The sequence below is a fragment of the Mycteria americana genome, chromosome 14, assembly GCF_035582795.1.
Source record: "Mycteria americana isolate JAX WOST 10 ecotype Jacksonville Zoo and Gardens chromosome 14, USCA_MyAme_1.0, whole genome shotgun sequence".
NCBI classification, from domain to species: Eukaryota; Metazoa; Chordata; class Aves; order Ciconiiformes; family Ciconiidae; genus Mycteria; species Mycteria americana.
In genome coordinates, this window is record NC_134378.1 from 7,087,476 (window position 1) to 7,111,866 (window position 24,391).

At 58.8% G+C, this 24,391-nt stretch overlaps 1 protein-coding gene across 2 annotated transcripts; it reads left to right on the forward strand.

Annotated features, from left to right (window-relative positions):
• Nucleotides 1-7,856: 7,856 nt before the first annotated feature.
• KCNS1 (potassium voltage-gated channel modifier subfamily S member 1) lies at nucleotides 7,857-21,559 on the forward strand. Of its 2 annotated transcripts, none has more exons than XM_075517142.1 (3): nucleotides 7,857-7,956; nucleotides 13,461-14,453; nucleotides 20,699-21,559. In XM_075517142.1, the coding sequence occupies exons 2-3, from the start codon at nucleotides 13,488-13,490 to the stop codon at nucleotides 21,152-21,154; spliced, it is 1,422 nt and encodes a 473-aa protein (XP_075373257.1). In that variant the 5' UTR covers nucleotides 7,857-7,956; nucleotides 13,461-13,487; the 3' UTR covers nucleotides 21,155-21,559. The 2 variants fall into 2 exon arrangements, with proteins under 2 accessions (XP_075373257.1, XP_075373255.1); XM_075517140.1 differs by lacking the exon at nucleotides 7,857-7,956 and adding an exon at nucleotides 11,703-11,836.
• Nucleotides 21,560-24,391: the final 2,832 nt, after the last annotated feature.

The window sequence follows — 24,391 nt, forward strand, 5'->3', positions numbered from 1 at the left end:
GGGGGGGAAGCTGTCCCGTCTGTCTGGCTCCAGCACATCACCCCAGCTGCGCACCGCAGCCAGCCCCCTGCGCGGCGGGGAGCCCCGGAGCAGCGGGGTCTGCCAGGGGATGGGACCGTGGTCGAGGGATGCCAGAGCAGCCCTCTGCGATTTCTCTCCTGCCTGAAGCGCTGCCAAGCCTAGCAAGCTGCTTGTGACAAAGTCCTTCAATCTGGCACAGAAACGGCTCTGCGTGCCCCATGACGGCCAAGAGGCAGCAGAGCTGTGCCGAGCCCCTTGGCTCCATCCCCAGCCTTCAGCCCACCAGGAATCATCACCAGGCTGCTCTCTGCTGCAGCCACACAAGGTTGCACACCCAGGAAGCCTGTCAGACGCTGGCAGGACTTCCCTGAGCCAGGGAACCAAAAGGAAAGGAAGGCAAATAAATGAGGCACTGGCAGCACCCTGTAGCTGGGGGTAATCCCTGCACGCCAGCAGTCCCTTGTCCCCATGCAGAAAGAGAGCAGAGGAGACTGAAACCTCTTTCCTCTGTAGGAAGCCACACTGCACGAAGGCCTGTGTGAGAGCTCAGCAGGAGGCTGGGCAGCAGCGCAGGCAGGGCAGCAGCACAGGCAGGGCTGGGGCTGCCGGGCTCCCTCTCCACAGCCCCAGCTCTCGGCCCCAGGGCCAGACCCACAGTCCCTCAGACAGGCTGATGTCTGCATTCAGCCAAGCAGCTGGGACGTTACACAAGTAACAGCTCTGGCAAAGGCTGGCGAAGCACTTGAAGGCTCACATGAAGCAGTTTGCAGAGAGGAGAGCACCAGCAGTGAGCAAAGCACCTCCCGTAGGCGCCTGCGCTGCAACAGCCCCTGCTCACGCACCAAATTGCAGCACAGATCCCAGGTCACAGCTCACACATGTGCTCTGGGCAAGGGCAAGGTCAGGGTCATAAACTCACCATCACCCCAAATCCCCCAGCACAGGCCCCAGGGTACCTGCACACCCCCTCCCAAATAGGGCCACACACCTGCAGAGAGACCCTCCCAGCTGAAACCAGTACCTCCCCATAGCAAAATGCTGTGGAAGAGGAGGATGGGCTATTTATGCTATAGGGCAGCCCAGACGAGCTCCTGCCACTCCCCAGCTTCAGCTGTGGAGGGGAAGCCGTTTCCCGGCTCCTTCGGGTCCCAGCACCATCTCCCCGTTAGCACCAGCAGCATCGCACGGGGGAATTCCTGCCTCTCCAGCCCTGGCTGTGCCAAGGCGCACACAGATGCTCCTTTCCCCCACAACTATGTAGGTTAATAACATGCAATGTGATTGCAAGACACAGGGAACCGCAAAGCTATGTCAATATTTAGCTTTTACACATTTGGCTAATTAGAGAGCAACCTGTGATTCCCTCCGAACGAGGCATGGCTGCCTCCGAACGAGGCATGGCTCCCTCCCCTTCTGTATGTTCCCGTTTCAGATGGGATAAACGTCAGCTCATTATTTCTGGAGTTCGCTGGTCGCAAACGGTCTGTCCCAAAATGCTATTCCCAGGCACTGGATGTCAGAAATCATTATACTAAATAAAGCTTCATGCATGATTCATGAAGCTGGGTTTCACATTAATCAGGGAGAGATGGGCAAAAGCAGCACAGCACCGCAGACTGCTGTGTCGTGTTCTTGCACAGGCAGGCAAATGGAGAGGTTTGGACCTTCAAGGCACAAATCAGAGAGATGGTGCAAATCAGAGAAGCAGCCTGGTCCCAACACGATTGGAGCCTGACCGAGCGGAGACCAAAACCAGGCAGTGGGCCATTGCCCAAATACCTTTCTGCTTCAGGAGCTCCTGTGACTCGATCACGTTAATGAGCCCAGGGCAGCCTGCTGCTGCTCCGAGCATCCTCAGAGATGCACGACTGCTTTTCACATTAGCCCTGGTCTCCAGCACGGGGCAGGGCCAGTGCTCGGGACTCACGTCCTGACTTCCTGGCCCTGTGCACTATGGCCACTAAAAATAGAAAAATGTTTTTCTGAAATGTCATCGGGAGGCTCCTTCCAGGGCCCAGGCAAACAGGGCTTCTGCCTGGATGCCACGCTGCATCCTAGCACAGGCTGTCCACCAACGGGTATTTTCTTGGGACACAAATACTTCTTCCACTGCTCCAAGACTTTGGAAAGAAGGTAGATGTGTCTTCTCTTGGTACCTGAATCTACCTAAAAAGGCAAGCCCTGAACTCTGTAAATCAATGAAAGAGTGAGGGGTGTCCTCAACATGGCAATGTTGGTGGAAGGAGGCGATGAAGCATGGGATCCCGTGTACGTTTTGCAGGACCAAGTGCCCGTGCCTCTCCCGACCAGCCAGGCTCAGCCAGCAAGCTCTCGTCCTGGGGTCTGCCCCTGCATCCCTGGCTGCTCCTCTGCCACTTGTTCAAAGATTCCTGGTAAAAAAAACCCTCAAAACTACAAAAATACAGTGACAGGCCGGCTGTACGGCAGGGAAAAATCCATAGCTGGTGTTGCAAACTCTGGGCTCTGACATGAACACAGTGGTGATTCTCCATGCGGCAGCGGAGGAATATCTATCAGGAGGCCGAGGAGCTGTCAGACACCTCTGCTCCCCCCGCCGCGGCTCTGCAGCCTCCCTGGGCCAGCAGCGAGTCACCAGCCCTGAACCACGGCAGGGCCGATCCGCCGCCCAGGGCACCTGGGGGGAGCGAGCGGGTCCTGTGCCACGCTGCAGCTCGGGGGTGGCATGCCACCCTGCTCCCCAACACTCCAGCATCTCGCAGGGCGGATGGCCGATGCTGTAGCTCCGTCAGCCCCAAGTCCTCCTCCTTGGACCGAGGCGTCCTGCCCACGCAGGGATGATGTCTGCAGGAGGGAGAGGCAGAGATAGGGTGCTGGAAGCCAGCAAGCCCCCTGGCATCCCTCAGAGCCTTGAGACCCAAAGACCCTCCACCACCAGAGCCCCTCTCACCGCCCCCAGCACTGCCAAAGCCTCCTGCAGGGAGCCCAAAAGACAGCAGCCTTCCAGAAATGGGCAAGCCTCTTCCCCTCAGCCCATGCCCCATTAATCTGCAGCTGTAATTGCTTCTGCTCACCCACCCTCACCAGTGCAGAGGTAGCTGGAGGCAGACCTGCAACGGGAGCCAGGGGCTCACCCAGAGCCTCAAACCAGCAGGGCACTTCCACCTGCAAAATAACAAGAGTGACAATTCATCAGCAATTTATGGGTTTGGCTTGAAATTTCTAGCTGTGTCATCACAGCTGGGCAGGGACCAAAGGGGCCCAAACCCAGTGGCCACTCTCCGTCCCCAGCTGTGGTGCAGAGGCAGAGCCCCAGGGCAGGTTTGCTGCCCCTGCTCCTGCCGGTGCCAGCCCCTCGCCTGTGTTTGCTACGGGATAAAAGTATCTGCAGGATCACCCATCTCAGGGAAACGGCATCTCCCTTTGTCCCGATCCCCTTATCGCACGGAGAGACTGATTTCCAACTTGTCTCCTTGTATCACCACTAAATATTAATTTATAAGGCAGCACTATTTCTGGAGGCCTCTGAGTTGCCAGGATTTTCAGTATGGGTGAAACTTTTGGCTGCTTGGCACCCATGGTGCAAGCAAAGAGCCTGGGCTGGCTGTGTCCCCGCAGCCCTCACCGAGCCGCGCTCAGCCCGGTCCCGGCACAGCTTCCACCTGCGCGGCGTCACCGTGCCCGGGGCTCCCTGCTCATCCTGCCCGGCCGTGCCTGGTGGGGTCAGGGACCACACGCGCTCCCTCCGTGGCCGTGGCCGTGGCCGTGGCCATGCACAGCTATGGAAAGCAAAGTGCAGGGCAAGTGTCTGCACTGCACGAGCCTGTGCAGAGTCAAAGGCTCAGCTGCACTCTTGGTTACTCGCATGGTTTGACCTGCAATACTGTAAGATTTAATTACAATGAAATTTGTGCTTCCATCTTCACCTGTTTCTCTCTCGGCGGAGAAAGCAAGCAGTGAGCCTGTGCTGCCCGTGTGATCCTGGGTACGGTGATTAGTCGCTATGGCTTTGTCTCTACTAGTAAATTAAATGTGCCTGGCTTGACTCTGGCACCGAAGCCAGGCAGCAGGGAACAGACCAAGTCCTCGCCATTAACCTCTCCTCTGACACCACGCTGCCTGCCCTTCTGGCAGCATCCCTGCCCGCGGCAGCTCCTAGCCCTGCTGGGAATGGTCTGGAGAAGGCTGCCTGGCCCGCGGGAAGCCCTGGCTCAAGATGCTCCAGCAGATTAACGATGAGCCTGGGAATGGCCCTTGGCTTTGTTGAATTCGATTCTGGGGATGTGTCCTGGGTGTTGGAGGGCAGAGAGACAACCTGGGACAGAGACAGAGTGGAGGGAGGGGATGCAGCACGCAGGAGATTGCCAGTTGCTATAAGATGGAGGCAATGCATATCTTCGGGGCATATGGAAACCCTCCAGACAGTAAATCATTGCTCTGAAGTGCCTGACCTTACACTGCAGCATCTCCCCGCTCCCTCTCCAGAGGTCCTCCATCTATATAAAAAATAGCCACCACTGCATTACAACTCTCCCAATTTTCTCATGTTTCTGGTTACAGCATGAGAGCCCAACCGCAAGGCAAGGTCTCCAGCAAGTTCAGCGAACGTTCATTAATCTTTCCTGGCTTAGGCACCCACTGGGCTCAGTAAAACTCCAAGCCAGAAAAGTTTCAGGCTGTCAGAGCTGTGGGCTGTCACCAGGCAATACACCAAGAGCCTGTCCCGTGCCTGCCGCAGACAGATGGCAACACAGTCACCTTACTGCAGGGGGCTGGATGCCGCGGGTGCATCCAAGGGCTCCAGCGTCTGAAGGAGGTTGGTTAAATAATTTCCAGCACGGAGCAGGCTGATATCCGTCCGTCAGCAGCACCTACAGACACCCTGTGGCTCTGGGAGGAAGATGGGGATTGTAGGGATGGGACCCCCAGAGCTGGTGGTCCCCACTCCCCTCCTGCTCGGAGGATGCTGCCATCATGGCTTGGCTTTCCCTCCCCGCCATCCCGTGGGCTGGCTCCAGGGAGAGGCAAGGCTGCGCGGGGACAGCCGATGGCACGGGAACGGGGACAGCCGATGGCACGGGAAGGAGAAGCCCAAACCCTTCCAGGCAGAGCAACCCCCTCCCAGAGCTCGCAGGAGGCCAGGGGCACAAACACACCAGCAAGCCCAGAAACCACCAGGAAAAAAAGAGTATTAAGGAAAGCCCAAACGTCTTTGCCACTGAGAAATGCAAGAGCAGGCTTTTGCGTCTGCCCTAATTTAGCTCTTTCCCTCTGGAAAGGACTATTTGTGAAATGCTTTGTGTTCGTGTCCCGGCATTAATCAGCCCCCGTCAGCAGCCGGCTCCACGAATCCCCCTGCGCTCGCAGGTGCGCTAGCGCTCGCCCCGCTCTATCCCACCCTCCCACGTGGCAGGTACCCAGCGGCTCCGGCCTTTCACAATGGATGTCCAAGGGGCTGAAAAGTGCTTGAAGATTTTTCTTTTAATTAAAGGAGCTCTGCAGACATGTTATATTCATATATATTTTACCCTATTTTTTTTAATTTATTGCTACATCAGCTATTAAAAAAAAAAAAAGGCAGAAAGAAGAAAGGAAGGGAGCTGCCACAAGCTGAGCGCCTTTCGGGATGACTCACTGCAGTACTGAAATGGCTGCTGGCTTCAGACTCACCCTGCCTCTGCAATTTGCTTCCAGACTGAAGAAGAGACCACGGCAAGAGGTTTCAGCCCCCGTCCCCACGCGGAGGATTTGCCATGTGGTTATCGACATAATCCCCCTCGGGCTTTGGCGGGAGGAGACCTTCCTTCCCCAAGAGAGGAAGATGGGGGTAGACATGAAAGGCGAGGCGTTTCCAGCTGACCTGATTTTCTGCCTGTTCCCGTCTCCACATCACTGCCAGTTAGTTCAGGAGTCGTGGCGGAGGCGCGGGGCTGGCCCGTGCTGTGGGGAGCTACACCCTCCCAGTGCGGCTGCAAACCCGGCTGCACCGAGTAAGGGCCCTTGCACCTCAGTTTGCTGGGAAAGAGCCTAAAATGGGAGTTTCCCTTTCCTGCCACAGCTTGCCAGTGTCAGTGCGAAGTCAGGCCAACAAGCTCTGGTCGGCTAATGGGAGAGTCAGGCCTTTTGCATCTGAGCTTGTGCAGCAAAGGGAAAATTCACCTCGGGTACCATTGATGCTGCAGCCAAGTCCCCTCTGAAGGATGCTGTGATGCCAGCACAAGCCTAAACGGGGCATCTGCAGCCTGGGAGGTGAACTCCGCTCTCCTGCAGCTGCTTCCAGCCAGGGCTTTGAGCTGCAGCAGGACGCATGGGGGTGTCTCTCCTCCCTGTCTCCCCAGCCCCTTCCCAGGGTGACCCCTCCAGCCTGGGGACATTACGGGCAGAGCCCTGGCAGCTCCCTGACTCGCTTCCCACTCACACTTCAGCTCTTCCACACATGGCCCTGAGCAAACCTCGCGGTGCTGGGAGGGCTGGTTTTTGGGGGGGACTGGGCTCAGGTCTACCTTGTGGCAGTGCATAAATAAGACTCTAGTGCAGAGACAAAGTGCCAGATGGAGCGGGCACCCTCGCAGTGCCTGCATGGCTCCCAAGGCATGGCTCCTTCTCTGAAAAATGGCTGGCTGAGAAATACTTTCAGAAGGGAAAAGAAAATTCACCCCAGTCACAGGATGTCAGTGACAGGAGGAGAAAACGCCATGCGGGAGCCAGCCCTCCTCCCGCCCCGTGGGCTGCACCCCGCTGGGGCTCAGCACCCCCTGTGAGCTGGGCTGAAGGCGTCTGCTGCAAGTGCCTGGAGCAGGCAAAGCTGGGCACCTTTATCCTGCAGCTTCCAGGGATGCTCAGCCATCCCTAATTGCCATAAAAACAAATGCTTTTTGCTTCATATCATGGAAAAGAGGAATTTCCCACAGTTTGGGTTTTTTTTTCTCCTCGGTTCGTTTTTTTTTCTTTTCTGAGGCCTCCCTCAAAGTCATCCCTTCCCCCTCCCTCCGCTGCCTCCTTCTCATGTAAACAAGCACACGGCGCACACAGTCTGACACATCACACACATGGAAACACGCTGATGGCCCCGCCGCGGCAAGCGCTGCCTGGTGCAGGGATGGGGCTGGCAGCACACGCGGCCGTGGAAGGCGGGAGTGCGGGCAGGGGGAAGGATGCTCGCCACCAAAAAGAGCTCTCAGCCAGCCGCCTGCAAGCCCAGAGAAGGGTGAGCGCCCAGAGGCTCCAGCCCTTCGGGCTGGAATCAGCAAGCCGAGGGATCCGATGTGGAGGGTGGTGTGAAGTCTCGCCCCATGCAAGCTGTCTGTCTGACACAGCCGCTCTGTGCTGGCTGCCAGAGCAATGAAGCGTTGCTGTGTGGACATGCAGCCCCGGCCATCACCCCGGGAAGGTCTCCCATCCTCTCTTTTCTGTATCTCTGCTCCAGCAGCTGATTTCTGGGGGAGCTGGTGTGCTTGCAGCGGTCCCTGGGCCGTGCGGGGATGGCCCCGGCTGGCGGTGGCAGCTCACTGACCTGAAACGCATCGTGGGCCATGCCTGGGACTCTCTGCCTTCACCCACCTCCCGACGAGCCTTTAAAGAGACAGTGGGAAACTCAGCGAGCCGGGGGGGGTCTTCCCTGGGGGGCTGCCCCGGTGCCCTACGCACCCCCTGTCCCAAGGAGGAAAATGGAGCTGGAACGCACGGAGGGTGACTGCGAGGGCAGAGGCACAGCATCTGCCCGGCACAGGGCGGCACCGCGGCTGGGGCCCTGCTCGGCCTGAACACCCGCCGCACGGGACAGCACGCTGCACCCCGCGTAGCTCCGGGGGCTCAGCCCCCAAGGGCAGCGCTCGCCACCGGGGCGGCTTTGCAAAGAGCTGGGGTAGGCCAGGGCCGGACGAGGCCCGCACCCCCACCGCGGCTCCCACCGGCCGTCCCGCAGGCTCTCCCAGCGGCTCAGGGAGCTTCCAGCAGGTAAGGCGACTGGGGCAGGCGCACCCACGGCTGGGTGGGTGCGTACCCACGGCTGGGTGGGTGCGTACCCTGGCCCAGCTTTCCCGTCCCGCTGCCAGCCCCGGCTCGGCCCCGCAGGGCCGCCGCAGCGCTGCCTTCGCAGGGGAAACCGCCCGCCTCGCACCGGAGCGGGGCCGACCCGCCCGCCGGGTTTCCCAAGATCGGGTGCCCCATCTTGTGGTCCCGGTGGGCTTCCGGGGGACGGGGTCGGCTCCCCCCCGGGCACCCCCGGGCATCCCCAGCCCTCCCCGCTGCGCGGAGCTCGGGGGCCGCCCCAGAGGACGCGGGGTTCTGCGCTGCTCCGGCCCCACCGCGCCGCCGAGGCGCCCGCGGCAGAGGCAGCGGGGGCCGGGGGCCCGGGGCTCGGCCTCGCCTCCCCGCTCCCCCCCCCCCCCCCCGCAGCTCCGGGCGGGCGGGCCGGGGGGCGGCACTCCCGGGAGGGGCGGCGGGCGGGACCCCCCTCCGGCCCCGCGGAGCTTCTGCCGCCGCCGCCGGCCCCGCAGCGCTCCGCGGCTCCGCGCCGGGCGCGCACGCTGCGGCGGGGGCGGCGCCGAGGCAGGTGAGCGGCGGCGCGGGGCCGGGCTCCGGCAGCCGGGGTGCGGCAGGCACCGGCACCGCGGGGACCCGGGGCTCCGGCACCCGGGGCGCGGCAGGCACCGGCATCCCGGGGCGGGGCGGGGCGGGGACCCGGGGCACCGGCAGCCCGGGGCGCTGCAGGCACCGGCATCCCGGGGACCCGGGGCACCGGCACCCCGGGGCGCGGCGGTGACCGTGAGATCGGCAGCGCAGGGAACAGCAGGGACCGGGGCACCGGCATCCCGGGAATCCGGGCTACCGGTATCCCCGGGCATTGCAGGGATCAGCACCCTGGGGCGCGGCAGGCACCCGGGGCACCGGCATCCCGGGGTGAGAGGGCAACCGGAGCAGCGGCATGCGGGGGTGAGCAGGGATGGGGGCAGCGGCACAGCGGGATGAGCGGGGAAGCGAGACACCGACATCCCGGGATGAGCAGGGAGCCGCCGTGCCGGCACCCACATCCCGGGATGCTGCTGGGACCCGGGGCACAGGGATACTCCTCCCGGTCCCTCTGCAGGCGGGGTAGGAGAGTCCCTCTCCCCGGAGCCTGCCCCCCGCGGGGGCTGCATCTCCTCCTCCCCAGGGAGCAGGGCAGGGCGCGGGGGTCCCCTCCGGAGAGCTGTGCACCCACTGCCTGGGACCGGGGAGCGGAGGCTGGCACAGGGCAGGGCACCATCCGCAGCAGGCGCTGGGCTGCCCGCTCGCAGTAGAAGCCCGAGCTATCGGTAACCAGCCCCTCCCGCACCCCGAAGCAGGCAGGGAGTCCCCCCGTCATCTGCATCCCCAGCCCCGGGCGTGTCGGTGGCCTCGCAGCGTACAGCAGCGGCTTACGCCCTGCCTGCAGGCAGCAGCCGGCAGTGGGAATCCCCCTCCCCTGCTCCCCCCTGCCCGCCTGGCAAAGCCCCCGCCGCCAAAGCCAGGGCTCGGTCCTGAGCATCCTCAGGCCGATGGGTACGGGGCCGCTCGGCGCTGGGGACGGGGCTCTGCAGGGGCACTTTGGGGTGACCAGAAAGCAGGCGTCTCCCCAGTCCTGCCCCAGCGCGTGGCTGACGGGGTCACCATCCTGCAGGGGCTGGGCGGTCAGCCAGCCCCACTGCCCCCTCGGGTACCCAGCGGGGGACCCCCAGCCCTACCCCAGCCCTACCCCAGCCCCATGGGCATCCTGCGCAGGACTCCTCCGGCGGCTTGCGGCCACCAGCCCTGCACACCTGGGACGTGCAGGGTCGCAAGCCCGGGCTGACAGGGCGTTTGGGACTGGGCTGCGGGCAAAGGGCAAGGGTTTCCTCCTTCTCTACGCATTTCTAACGGCTCCTTTGAGACAAGGCACACAACTCCCCGCTGGGAAGCCTCTCTGAGCTGTAAGTACAGGGCTTTTTATTTGGACTGTTAATCTAAATCCATTGTACCTGGTTGGAAAAGCCCCTGTGTGCAATACTCCCTGCACTTGCTGCATCCTCGCTTGAATGTCTGTTAGCATCTTCCTTCCACTCCCTTGGGTCCCCTCTGCCAGTTAGAATAAATATACATAACTTCCATTTGAAAGCCTTTAAGAAAAAAATACGTTGTCAAGGGAAACTCTTCTAGCATTTCTTACAGATATGCTTGATCTGGTTTTATATTTTTTACTGTCATAGATGCATATATCAGAGATTTTTTTCTCCACAAGATACATATTCATTTGAACGCCCAACACCCAGCTCACACTGGGCTTGTGTAATTCTGATGGTTGTCTCCTTAAAATAGCTTACGATATCTTTCAAAATTTACCGGAAAGAGACTGGCTTTATCTGTCCTATTTAACCAATCATTTATGGAAATTTTGCTTTAACGAAAGGAAAATTTTGCAAATGCACATTATTCCAGACAGACGCATTTGTATTCTCTGTCCATTGTGCTTTAAAATAAAAAAACACCCAACCTTCCTAAAGTAAGCTTTTGTTTCCCAGCAGATACCCCTGCAAATGCGAGACGGACGCACGCTTCGATGATCTCCCAACAGGGGAGATCATGCCAGGTCTTAGTTCAAACCTCAGTTTTGTTCTAAAGCTGAGCTTAGCTAGTCGTGAAACGAGGAGGCAAAAGAGTTCTAAAACTATTAATTGCTGCTTTAGATTCCTAGATGAAAGCCGTATGTGGGCAGAAACAATTTGCTCGAATAGAAGCAAACATCAGAGAGGAGAATCTCAGACAGTTCGCGACCCTTCTCTCTCTGCTTCCTGCGCGGGAGGGAGGGAGGGAGAGGTTTCCCTGGGGTACAAAGGCTTGCAGGGTGCTGACACCCACTTTTTTTTGAGCTGGGAGAGAGGTGGGAGCCGGCTCCCTCCTGGTCCTCAGGGTTTGGCACGTCTGCCCCAGCGCCGCAGCCGCACAGCACAGCCGTGTGCTGGGGACGGTCCTGCTGAGCTGGATCGTCGCTTTAGGCTTGTCCTGCCATCCCAGCACAGCCCCCGGTAGCCACCCGGGCTGCCCTGTGCCCCAGCCCAGCCCCAAAACCACCTTTCCTTTGATTTCGGTGACATTTGGCCTGGCCTCCTGGAGCGGCTGCTGTAGAGGGCTGGTGTGGAGAGAGGCCGAGGACGGGTGTGGGATAAGCTGGATCCCACAGACCCACGCCCACGGCCCCGTGTGTGTTTGTAGCCTGAATGCATGAGCATCCTTCTGGAAGGAACCTGGATTAGTCATCCCCACCCCACAGATGGGCTGTGTGATGTCTTCCCTGGAAAAGCTGTCACAGAAATTCCAATTTATCCCTGAAAAGGAGTGTTCACACCCCTTTTTCTCCCTTGCTTTTGTCTTAAGCATTAAAAAAAGTTGATCCTTCTTTTTTTTTCCTCCCCTTTGAAAGGCAAGACAATGAGTCCATTAAGCTCTGAGGCTTATCACAAGCCGGTTGCCTCCTCCAGACCTGGTGTAATGGGAACCGCTGGCTTTGTGGTGCAAAGCCTGTGTCTTTAAGGAGCCCTGGCTCTGAGATGCAGTGGAGTTAGCAGATGCCTTTGCCAGGCTATTTCGCACAAATCTGGCATTTGCTGCACCCACAGCCCTGATCAGCCTAAAAACATACCTCTGGGGTTTATTTCTAACCATGACTCCACTACCTGTTCCTCTCCAGCTCTGCTCTGACCTCCAGATTTAGATGTGCAAATGACCCCCAGGTCCCTCCTGGTCTGACAAACCTTTTACGCTGCATTTCTCAGACACTGGAAAACATGCAGAGCCCTTCCCCTGCTTTGGTGTTTGCCCCAGGAACCCTGTGAGATGTCCAGTGAGCAACGTGGGGCTGCGGTGTAATGGCGTCTGCAGGGGGACCGGGGTTCCCTTGGGCAGGGGGGGACCCGCCTCGTGTCACTGGCCTGGCCTGGGCCCTCGGTAGCTGCTGTCGGACCGGGCTGTCCTGTGTGGGGTCTGGTGGCATCACTGCGGGGGCTGCTGCAGCCTTTTCCCTCGTCTCCCACTGCCTGTCCGTGGCCTCTGTCCCTGTGTCACCTAAAAGTTCGAAAACTTCAGCGGGTGAAGGAGGTGAGGAGGTGAGGGATTCTTCTAATAAGCAGCTGGCTGATTAAAACCAGGGAGGGAAGCCTTTGAGATGGGAGACAGGCTAGTCTGGAGGTCACAAATGCCTCAGTGACCGCTGCAGCAAAAGCATCAGCGGCTGCAGAAGTCGTGTCGGTACCAGCAGCGGCCGTGGAAGTGTGAGCAGAGCTCAGGGGCAGGTCACACCTAATAGCGGGATTTTTCCAACGTAGCCGGTGCGTGGGGAAAAACGTAATTCCTCAACCAAGAGAGCAAATGCAGTGTCCCTCCTGGGGACACCCAACGCTCCCGTGCCAGGAGCGGGGGGACCGCGTGGGTACAGGGCTGCTCCTCGCGTCCCCAGGCGTCTTGATCAATAAGGTAGGTGGGGAAGTCTGATTTCAAGGTGACACAGGAAGACGACAAACCTTTTTATTTGCCTTTTTATTCTAAGCTTCTGGTCAAGAGGGGTGAATGCATTTGAAGATGTGGGAATGTTTCTCTTTGTTAGATGGTTTAACTGCTTCACGTCAGAAAATGGAATTTCTGCTGGACGGAAAAGCCCAGCTCCCCGAAACTTCTAAAATCCTGAAACACAACAGAAATCAAAACTTTGGTTTTTATTTTCCTACCAATGTACAGGTTTTTAATTCAGAGTCATCAATTATTCTGAATCATGTTTTTGTTATGTTTCAACATTATAAAAATAATCTTAATATTTTACATGACAGAACACACAAGAGGAAACAAAGCAGGCATATGAATTGTTTTGACACTTCTTCCACTGAAATTCTCCCTAAAACTGACACTTTCCGTGAAAACACTTTGATTTTGGCAAAACTGCCTTTGCTGCTGGGAAGACTGCACCATCTAAGGACTTTTTGACCAGGTCTAATTAGCAACGTAGTAGTTGGGCTACAAAGCTCTTTGGCAGAATCACTGCGGCGGTGATTTGATGAGCGCGGGGCAGCCTGAGATCTGGTTTTTCCACAGGGGAGGCTCTCTGGGGGATAAATCCTCTCTTCAGTGACTAATTGCCTGTTTGAACAAGGAAAGCCCCATGGATGAGGTGCCGGAGGTGCAGTAAACTGCCTTCCTTAGGCCATTCGCAAAGGGAGAAACTTTAAGATGTTAAAAAAAAAGCAAGGAAAAGTTTGGGAAAAATCATTGGCGCTTTCCCCCCCCCCCCTCTTCCATACCACCGAAGAACAACCGCCCAAAGCTGTTTCTCTCCCCTCCCCTCTCCCTGGTCCTCACTTTTCAAAATGCAACCATCCCTCCTCACTCCCCAGGGTGCTTCTGGCCCTCTCCCCCGGGGAGCACCCGGAGCGGGGGAGCCCTGTGTCCCCTCCAGCCCCGCTGTGTCTTGCCCGCAGGTGGAACCAGCTCCCGTTCTGCTGATCATGGTCAACAAGACCTTAAATTACTGGGGTCCCGGTTTTGAGGAGGACGTTATCAACATCAACGTGGGGGGTCTGAGAAGGCGGCTCAGCTCCAGCGCCCTCTCCAAGTTCCCCGACACCCGGCTGGGACGCCTGCTCTCCTGCGACTCGGAGGAGTCCATCCTGCAGCTCTGCGATGACTACGACGTGAGCGCCAGGGAGTTCTACTTCGACCGAAACCCCGGCTTCTTCCTCTACGTGCTCCACTTCTACCAGACGGGGAAGCTGCACGTCATGGAGGAGCTGTGCGTCTTCTCCTTCTGCCAGGAGATCGAGTACTGGGGCATCAACGAGTTCTTCCTGGACTCCTGCTGCAGCTACCGCTACCACGAGCGCAAGCTGGAGAGCCGGCACCACAACTGGGACGAGGAGAGCGAGGTCAGCAGCGTGGACACGTCCCCCGATGAGATCTCCGACATCAACCATGACCTGCTGCGCTACAGCACGCTGCGCTGCGGCAACGTGCGCAAACGCCTCTGGCTCACCATGGAGAACCCCGGCTACTCCATCCCCAGCAAACTCTTCAGCTTCGTGTCCATCAGTGTGGTGCTGGTTTCCATAGCCACCATGTGCATCCACAGCATGCCCGAGTACCAGGAGGTGGATGAGAGTGGCAACGTGCTCGATGAACCCGTCCTGCACAAGCTGGAGTATTTCTGCATCTCCTGGTTCACCTTCGAAGTGTCTTCCCGCCTCCTGCTCTCCCCCAACCCAAGGAAGTTCTTCAAGCATCCGCTGAACCTGATTGACATTGTCTCAGTACTGCCCTTCTACTTCACCCTCTTGGTGGATGTGACCATGGGCAGTGACTCAGAGCTGGGCAACTTGGGCAAGGTCGTGCAGGTGTTCCGGCTCATGAGGATATTCCGGGTGCTGAAGCTGGCTCGGCACTCCACCGGACTGAGGTCGTTGGGGGCCACCTTGAAGGTAAACCGGCTCTCTATCTCCTTATCTACTCCTATAGTCTATGGGTGAGAAAGAGACCTCCGGTATGGCTGGGGGATGTGGACATTCCCGTTCCCAGTGAGCTACCATCTCTGGCTAGAGTCTGGCGAGTGTGCTTGGGGTGGTGGGCTGGGTTGTTGGTTTGTGTATCTGCTAAAGCAACCAAGTGTGAGGAGCACTGCATGAGTCCTCTTTGTACACACACTCGGAGCAAACAGCAATTCACCCCATTGCTTGTAGACTTTGCTTCATGCAGAACTGGTGCTTCCAGGGACTCAGCCACCCCTTCGCCACCATGGTGTGCAAGCCCCGTTGCATGGTGTTGGAATGGACTCAGCCATGGTGATGTGGTGGATGGTGATGTCCCACCAGAAGTGGGTCAGTGCCTAGCTGGGCTGCAAGCGACCTGCTGAGCAGGGACCGGGCCAGCCAGCAGCTGCTGGGTATACCAGCACCGGCGTGCGTGGCTTGGAGCTGCTCCTGTCCCCAGTCTGGGAGAAGGGGGAACCTCCTAAGGTTCCCGGCCGGAGGTCAGCATCCAACCCTTGGTGTCTGCCCATCTAGGGAGACATAGAGATCCCGGTCCAGCTGAGCTGACTCTTGGATGCTCCAGGGTATGATGAGGCTGGGACAGGCACGTGGTTAACCATGGGTGGCACAGAGCAGCAATAGAAAAGCAGAAGTTTGGCTGCAGAGCCTGGGACAACCAGCCCAAGGCAGGGTGCGTGTCCCCAGCAGAGCCTGGGCTGCCAGCAGCTGCCCCTCAGTGTGCTGGAGAGGCTCAGGGAAAGCATGACACGCAGGGCTGGGGGAAGCCAGCCCCAGGACCATGCAGTCCTCAGGAGGAACAGCTGGATGAGGAGATGCTGAAACAGTAAAGGACCAGGGTCCAGGCATGCTGGGAGGTGGCATCCCTGCAGGTTTGGTGAGAGGAGGTCCTCATCTTCCATGGCATGCCCCAAGGCTGTGTCTCTCCAGACCCCCTCTGCAGCATCCCCAGCTTCCTTTGTCAGACCAAGATCAGCTGTGACAAGAGTCAAAGCACGAAGCTATCGTGAAATCCTCACCAGCCTGGCGCTGCGGCCCCGACCTCCATTGCTGCAGGTTGGCTGCGCAGCGTGGACCAGCCACGGTGCCCTGGGCAGCTCTCAGCTGTCCCCCCCATCCCTCCCTCCTCCATCCCCCTCGTGCTGAGGGCCGCGTGCCCGAATCTGGGGAGGGTGAAACTGTCCCCTCACCTTCTGCGCTGACACAGAAAATCCAGCCTGACGCAGAGGCCAGTTAAACTCAGCCTCTAATTGTCTCTGATTCTTGGCAACCACATCAAGAGAAATCCTAAAGCCGATCCTCAAGCCTGCCAAGGCGCAGAGCGATACACGCTCCCGATGCCCCACCACACATGGGGCTTGTGCTGGGCACAGGGAGGGGGTCACCAGGGCAAACGTCTCCTTGCCTCGTGGGACCACCTCTGGTCCCCACATTTAAACCAGAAGACTGGTTTTCAAGCACTGCTCATGAAATATCCCTGTACTTTTTCCTCCTTCAAACAAAGGCTATGCCAAACAAATGGCCAAGGAAAGCAATCTTCATAACAGAGCTTGAAATTCAACCAAAGGGATGCTCTCCTCCCACTCAGCGCCTGGCAGGGACCAGAGCCGCAGCTCCTGGTGCTGCTCCCACTGAAGGGCCACCACGGGGATGAAGCGGGCGCAGCTGCGGCTGGGGACACCCCGTTTCTCACCGCTGCAGCCATGGCAGGGCCGGCATGGGATGTCCTGGCGTTGGCAGGACTTGACTGCCAGGGTTGGACCTATTCCCGTGGGTGAGCCATGGAGAAAAACAACCAACCCTCAAGCATGGCTGGGGATGAGGATGGGCAGTAGGAAATGTCTTCTGCCAACTTCTGCTGTGAAGCAGGACCAGCCCAGCACTAATCCTGCAAATCCCACAAAGCATCAGAAAAAAAATGGGGGATAAAAATTCCTGGCATCCTCAAAGCATGCTGAAAATGGTGTCCAGGGAGGGTTATTTGAAATGAAGATGCCTGAAGTCCTACCTGCATCATACTTACTTCTGAACACTCACCTTGAAAGAGCAATTAGCAAGTGACAGACCCATGTAACATTGCCTGAGGAATTTAAATAAAATTGTACACGTGGGAAGGGCTCCCTGAACCCTTTCTGTGCTCCATTTAAGCGTGAACAACACATTGCAGCAGAGCAGGGACTGATGGACTCATCTGCATGTTATTAAGCAGCAGAGGAGATCTGGGGAGCCGGCAGCGTCCCGGCTCCGGCCTCTGCCGAGCCGCTGATTCACCGAGTGACGTGCGGGAAAGTGCCGCTTCCCGGGGACTCCAGAGCCAGCTGTAAATGGGGATGAGCGAAGACACAAATCTGACGCAGCAGCTTGGCATTGTGATTTACTGGGCACATAAATTACAACGTCTTGTTAATCATAATTTACTTCCTATTGCAAGAGCATAAAGCAGCAGCAGAGGAGTAAAGGCTGTTAACAGCCAGGAAGCGGGAGCGATGGCTCTAGCAAGCCAAGTAATTGTTCCCCTGCCACGAAAGTGCTAGCAGAGGGATTTCTGTCATTTGTGCATCGTAAACTCTGAACTGTCTTCAGATTGCCTGGGGCCTGATCCAAGGTCCATTTAATTTGAGGAGAGGCTTCCCAAGCGTCTCTGCTCTTCCTCCCTGCCGTGCACGACATCCATTACCGTTACTGCAGCTTCCTGGGTGCGGGTTTGGTGCCTGTCTCCCACGGGCAGTCAATAGGTGTTAGGCACCGAGTAATTTAGGCATCTGCAGGGACCTACAGGAGTTGCTGTCTGTCCCCTTAGGAGCCTAAATACACGAATAGGTTGGAAAAGCCGGAGCTGCACGTCCCCAGGCAGCAGATGCATCACTCTGCTGTCGCTACCGCGGGCCACCTCTGGGCTCAGTCCCCACACCGGTACCTCCAGCCAGGCTCAAGCTGGGCTCTTCCATTTCATTTGTCTTCTGCTGTACTGGAGGAAAGATGTGCATTGAGCAGGGGAAGGAGCCCATGTACGGCCCATGGCTGTCCCAAGGGCAGGCAGAGCCAAGGCAGGAGCCCAAAGAGACGGCTGCTGGGGTGGCAGTTTCCCTGGAGCCTTTTATTACCCGGCATCGCCTCCCCCAAGGCTGGCTGCTTGCTAAGCCTGCATCCCACCCGAACGCCGGCTAAGCCTGCATCCCACCCAAACCGTGGCTGAAACTGCATCCCCACCTGCACCATGGCTAAGCCTGCATCCCACCCAAACCGTGGCTGAAACTGCATCCTCACCCAAAGCCCAGCTGCGGCTGCCTGCCCCTGGATCAATGGGCGAACCACACGTTTTGAGGATAAATGGCTGCAAATAGGTGGCAGCCCGTGCCTGAGGATCAGCTGGGAGATTCCTGGAGCCTCCCCTCTGCCACAAGCCCTGACCCTGCTTGTAAATTAAAGCAGTAGGAGCTATCGAGCGGCCTGACTTCCCCCTCGCCTTCACCCTCCAACACATCCCAGGGCCATAACTAATACTCTTTAAAAATGTATAAGGTTATTCGGCTCTGCTGCTCCCCAGCTGGGACGTACAGACATGCTGTTAAGCTCCAGCCAGGAGCAACCTTTTCATGGCCAAGTGATACATCCTTGAGACTCGGTGACTCTGAGCTGTTTGTCCTTCCCAAGGAGCTCCCTCGGAGCTGCTAGAGGGCATTTGCAGCCACAGGCAACGGTGGAGGAGGAGGGGATTATTTCCCCTTGGTATTATTGGCATTAGCTGAGCAGCTTTTGTCAGCAGTCTAAGCAAAGTCTTCTCGCTCCCTGCCGTGAATCCACCTCCTTTATGTCTCGTCTTGACCGTGGAAGCTCTTTTCCCACGTCTTCTGCTGTTTGCTTTGCTCAAATGTTGTTTCGTTTAGTCATTATGTGGTCTCCAATAAAGCATTCTCTGGCTGTCAGGAGACTGGAGGAAAAAAAACCCACGATCAGAGCTCTGCTTTCCTTTCCCCAAAAGATGAAGAGCAAGCTGGCAGATCAGTGGGCAGAAACTTCCAAGAAATTCGCTTGTGACAATCAAAAAGCCAGTGGACTAGCCATGCTGTGAGGACGGCGGTGGCTTTGGCACTGGCGGGTGGTTAGCCCAGCCCTGCCAGAAAACAGGGGCTCTGCGGTCCCCTCCCAGTCTGCGAGGCTTTAAGAGCCGGCTGTGCCGCGGGTCCCCGTCCCCGCTGCCCGCAGGGCTCTCGGCTCACGCCTCGCCGGCTGCAGGGCAGGGCCGGGAGCTGCGTGCTGGATTTGGCCCACGTGCCAACGCTGGCCCATGGCAGTTTGCCTGGTCCCAGCTTGTCCTCTGGCAGTCCCCTTCCCGGCAGCAAGTCACTTGCTGCCTTGTCCCCTAAGTGCCCACTGCCTTTTCCCACCCAGGTTTTTGGCACGGGTTTATAGTTTGCTCAAAAAATAAGAATATCCAGAAAAAGATTGCAAGAAAAATGTTTTAGTTTGAAACCAGGGAAACGATAGCTTCTTCGAGGAGCATTGCACACCTTTGCCGTCAGCCTGTCCCCCTGGGTCCCACGCATCCGCCTGGGAGGTTGGGTGTCCCACGGCCCCGTTCCTGCCGGGGGTCCCAGACCCCTTGGGGTGGGGCTTGGCGAGCTGGGGCGTGCAGCACCCCATGGGGGTGGGTGCTGAGACCAGCCCACGCTGACACTGGATGGATCCCTCGACTGACCTGATGACCAGGGCTGCTTGGATTCATGTCAGCTCAGAGGTTCGCTTTGAGTCTCCCCTAGAAGCAGCAAAGCGTGAAGGGAAATGTAATTCTCTTGGAAATGACAGTTTCTGCAAGAAAACTCTCCCCCTGGAACAAGCCCCTCTGCCCTTGGGCCGTCCTGCGGACACCGCCAGAGACCTCTCGCCGGGCTCGTTGGGTGCTGCGCAGGTGTCAACAGCCGACCCCTAACCCGTCACCCAGCCCTGGGGCTGGGGTGCTGAGCCAGGAGAAATTTGCTGCCGGGCTGGTGCCTCCCAAGTCAGATCAGCCGGAGTTTTGCCTCTAGTAGCCATGAAACGTCATTTCATTTGGTGGCTGGAACAGAGCGGGCAGGGCTGGCTGCCTCCAACCCCAGGTTTCTTTCTGCAACAAGGCAGCGCAGAGACACCCCCCCTACTGCATCTGGCTCCTGCACCCATGGGTGCTGGGGGAGGGATGGGAGGCTGACCCTGCTGCGGGGTGCTGCAGGGCCACCGGAGCTGCCACCCAGCCCGGCTGAGCAACAGAGCAGCAGCAGCCGCGCCGCAGCGAGCCCAGCCCGGGGCTGCCTTGTGTTGCTGTAGGATTGTCGGTGGCTTATAGCCAGCTCAAACACAAGTTAAAGTCTCCTAGAACCTCAGCTCAAGTGTCCCCAGGAATGGGACCACAGGGGACAGAAACTGGGGCAGGAGGTAGTTTCTGCCTCCCCTGGAGCTGTGTCCCACGAGTGCAATATCCCTCCCCGGCGTGTAAGAGCAAAAGCCTCCTGAACTCTGCTAGCTGGAGCACCCCGATCCTCCTATCCAGGTGTGTCACAAAGGGTTAAATGGACCCTGGGACTGTAGATGGGGTTGGGGTATAGGAGGGAGCAGGTGAGTCCCTGGGGGTCTGGTTGTGGGGTCCCCGGGGCTGAAGAGCTAGAGCTGAGCCTGCAGCAGAGGCGCACGCCCTCCCTGCGAGCACATCGCCAGCGTCTCGGGAAAATACAAATCGCTTCACTTAGAGGCTGCCTATTAGGTGGTTTCTGGGGACCTGCCAAGATAAAAGGAAAATGTGTCTACATATCGTTAGCCGAGATCAGGTCAGAGCGAGCGCTGGAGGCAGGGGAGCAGCCTCTGCCTGGCAGCCCTGGCTGGGAAGCACGGGTCCCCTTTCCCTCCCGGCATTGCCTCCCCCTCGCAGGCTGGTGGAGGGCAGAGGGGCGGCTGTGGGTGCCAGGGCTGATTTCCCGGCTGCCCACTCACTCCGGGTGTGGGTCACCCACACACCCCCCAACCTGCCTCAGCTCAGCCCCGCAGCAGGACATCCCATGGCAGAGATGGGCAGAGGCACCGAGATCCCCGACAGAGGCGTGCAGGGAATCTGCGTGCAGGGCTGTATTTGCACTGCAGGATCCCAGTGTCCTGGCCGTGACGGGTGTGGTGGCCCCCACTGACCACTGCTCTGCTTTGCCTTCCAGCACAGCTACCGGGAGGTGGGCATCCTGCTGCTCTACCTGGCCGTGGGGGTCTCCGTCTTCTCCGGCGTGGCCTACACTGCTGAGAAGGAGGAAGACGTTGGCTTTGACACCATCCCGGCGTGCTGGTGGTGGGGCACGGTCAGCATGACTACCGTGGGCTATGGCGACGTGGTGCCCGTCACTGTGGCGGGCAAGCTGGCCGCCTCAGGCTGCATCCTGGGGGGCATCCTGGTCGTGGCGCTGCCCATCACCATCATCTTCAACAAGTTCTCCCACTTCTACCGCAAGCAGAAGGCGCTGGAGGCAGCCGTGAGGAACAGCGGGAAGAAAGACCCCGAGGACGTGGAGAGCACCTCCAGCCATGACCGAGACTCAGAGGCTCTGAGCGAGACCTCCCTGGGCAGAGGCAGCCCCGACCGCCGCGGTCTGACCCCCGGCGCCCACCCTGCACCCTGACCCCACCGTGCCGCGGCACCAGGGCGCACGCGGGACCCGCTTGCTCACCGCAAGCACGGCACGGCTGTTGCACTGGGGCACGGTGGAGGAGCCAGGCTCTCCCCGTCTGGCACCGCGCCTGGCATCGCCCCTGCCCTGCAAAGGACACGGGGGGTTGGGGGAGATGCCCAGCGGGTGCCGGCTGCTTCCAGCCCCCGGGACGCAGCGGCTGGGTCCACCTGGACGCGTCTCAGCCCTCACCCAGCGACGGCCCTGCTCCCCCGTGGCTGGAAACGGAGGCTGTGGCGCTGGACATGCCCCTGCCAGAAAGGGAGTGAGAAAAAAAAAGAAATACAGGTGACTCCCAGCTGCGTGAAGGGGGATTTTCCTTTGCCCTGAGGTTTTATGTTGTCCAGGGTGAGGTTAAATAGCTTGAGGGTGAGGCAGCCCCTGACCAGGCTGGCTGCCCTTGCAGGTGCTGTGCCAGGCCGGCATCAACTCCAGCCCCAACCTCATCCTACCCCCAGCTGGGAACAGCCTCGAGAGGCTCAGCTGCCCCGCCGGCCGTGGGGGAAGGGGGGTTGCAGTCTGTATGGGAGGAGATGTGGTGTCCACCTCAGGGTGAGCCCCGCTGTCCCCAGCCCCTGCAGCAGGACTGACTGGACCTCACCTTCCTCCCATTGCAGGTGGGGTTTAACCGCTCTCCTGCGCTGCCACCGCCGGGACCCCCAGGGATCTGGGTCTGGGGGCTGTGCCGGGAGCGTGGCACAGCTGGGAGCACTGTCCGTGCAGCGGGGACAGCAGCCCGAGAAGAGCAGGGAAAAGGGCTGCTGTCCTGCGAGGCAGGCGCAGCTGGAGGGGATCGAGCTGGGGGAACCGAGGGGCCACCCCCGGTGGGGGTCTCCCCACCAAGCCCTTTGCTCCACGGGGTTCCCATGCTGCAGGGCATTTGTTTCAGAGGGGTGGCTGGTCTCCCCAGGGCAGAGAGAAGGCAGAGGCCCTGCAAAGGGCTGTCGGGGAGCAGGCATGGGGGGACACCCCTGGGCATGGAGAAGCTGCCTCTGCCGTTGCCGTATGTTCATGATTTCCACTGTGGGAAGAGCTGCCAGGGAGCCCAGGGGCTGCAGCAGCCCGTGACGGGGTGGAAGAGATGACCAAAGCCAGCCGGGTTCGGTACATGCCCCGGTCCCCCTCGCCACAACCCCCAGCCCGGCTTCGCTCTGCTGCCTCGTCCCTGCCTGCCTTGGGGCCGGGATCGCTGTAAAGAGGGGGGCTCACACTGCCCCGGGCATCACCTCTGTCCCCGCAGGGAGCCGAGCTCCCCGGGTGCCAATGCAGTCCCCTGCCCTCTGCAGGGAGGGAGCACCCCCATGTCCGCGGCAGAGCCGGGGCAGAGGGGACCTTGCTCCGCTCCTTGTCACCGCAGCCTCTGAGCCCCTCACAGCCGGGCAGGGAGGTCTGCCCGGAGTGCCGGGCCCCCTTTCTGCCCGGATCCCCCACCCGGCTGAGCACGTTCAGGGCTGCTCCCGGCACAGCATTAATTCCCTATGGAGATTTTCCTTGACCCCAGGTTCTCTGTTTGGAAATGGTGCAGCTCCTTTGTGCACAGGGGAATACACCCAGCAATGCCTGCTCCGGGAGAAATGCGCACCCTGCAATCACCTCATCAGCTCAAAAATATTTTGATGGCTGCAGGATGGCCCCAGGCACCTAGATCGTGGTGTTTGCTGCTGGTTGTCCTGGCTGGCTTTCGGCACAGCCGCAGCTGCCGGTGCTGGCTCTGCCTGTAGCGATCTGCTGATCGTGGGGAAGAAAAGACAAACCAAGACCTGTACGGCTCCAGCCTTTCTGAACCCCAGTGGGACTCGGGGAGGGGTCCCCAGGGAACAGCGGTGTGGGATGGGAGGGTGCTCACACTCCTGGTGTCATCAAGTCTTCCAGTGTCGACGGTTCGTGGTCCGCTCTGTGCTCATTCTTACTGCGAGCTGGGACCAGCAAGCTCCATCATCTGCTCCAACCAGCTCCCGCTGCACTGTTACTTGAATAAAAGAAGGATTTTCCCCTTCTCTCCATAAATATTCCAGTAGCAAAATGTATTAAAATGTGAAGACTAAATTACATGTATTAATTAAAAAGCATTATGCAAATAATTAAAAGAGCATGTAAATTAATTTTCTATCTATGCATGGGATGCATACTGTATATTTTATTAAAGACCTAAGTGACCCGCTGTGGAGGCTGGTTTTCTGTTTCGCGGCAGCTCGGCGTGCCTGTGCTGGTACAGCACATGGGCCGGCTGGGGCCGGGTCAGTGGGCCAGTGCAAGCCAGGCTGCCCCCGCAGCGACTGCAGGTCCCCGCGAGCCAGCTCCAGGCACTGCCTTGGAGCACGGCGAAGCTCCCACCCAGACAGCCCCCGTGTCATCCCTGCCCCGATGGTCCGTGCCTGGACCGCTGGCGTCATCCTAGCTGGAGCATTTTGGATAACCCATCTGCCAGGAGGCTCAGTGAACCGGGTGTCCCCGGGGTGCGAGGGAACGGGTCGGAGCTGCAGGGCGCCGGGAAGAGCCGCACAGGGAGCCAGGCATTGCGGCTGGGAGGGAGGGAAGCACAGAGCAGCTTTCAGAGGGAGAGGAAAGGATTGTAATTAACATTAAAAATGCAGGATGATTCCCAAAGCAAAGAGCTTGCCCCATCCAAGCGTGGTTCGTTCCTCCATCCCATTCATTATGCACCCATGAAATCTGGGAAGCAGGCGGGGGGGAGCAGAATTTGCAGAAACGCAGGCACTGCGATCAGCAACACCGAGGGACGCGAGAGCTGAGCCGCCGGCGCGAGCAAACCCAGCGCTGGGAGCCCAGGAGCAGCAGCCGGACGTTATTTCCCCTAATAGCCACTCTTGTTTTAAGCAACTAATTTTAACCCCAGGCTTGTGGGCCATGTTTTGGACTAAAAGTAGAAAAGGCTCCGTTTTAAAAGAAAATCCAGTTTAGGTAGCAAGTGTTAATTGCTTAACTTGGTTAAACAACGTTTTAGGCACACCTTTGCCAGCAGAAGGCTGGAGAACGTGTGTGCACGTTCCCTGCTGGCTTCCCAGACGCTTTGCTTGCAGCTGTGGCTGTTAGCAAGGGCAGGGGAGCAGTGCCTGGGATGAGGAGGGGATACAGCACACTGCAGCTCCGGAGACCGAGAGGAGCCGGTCCGTCAGGCTGACAGCTGTGCTCACCCCCCCTGCATCCCTGCTGCTTTCATGAGCTCCA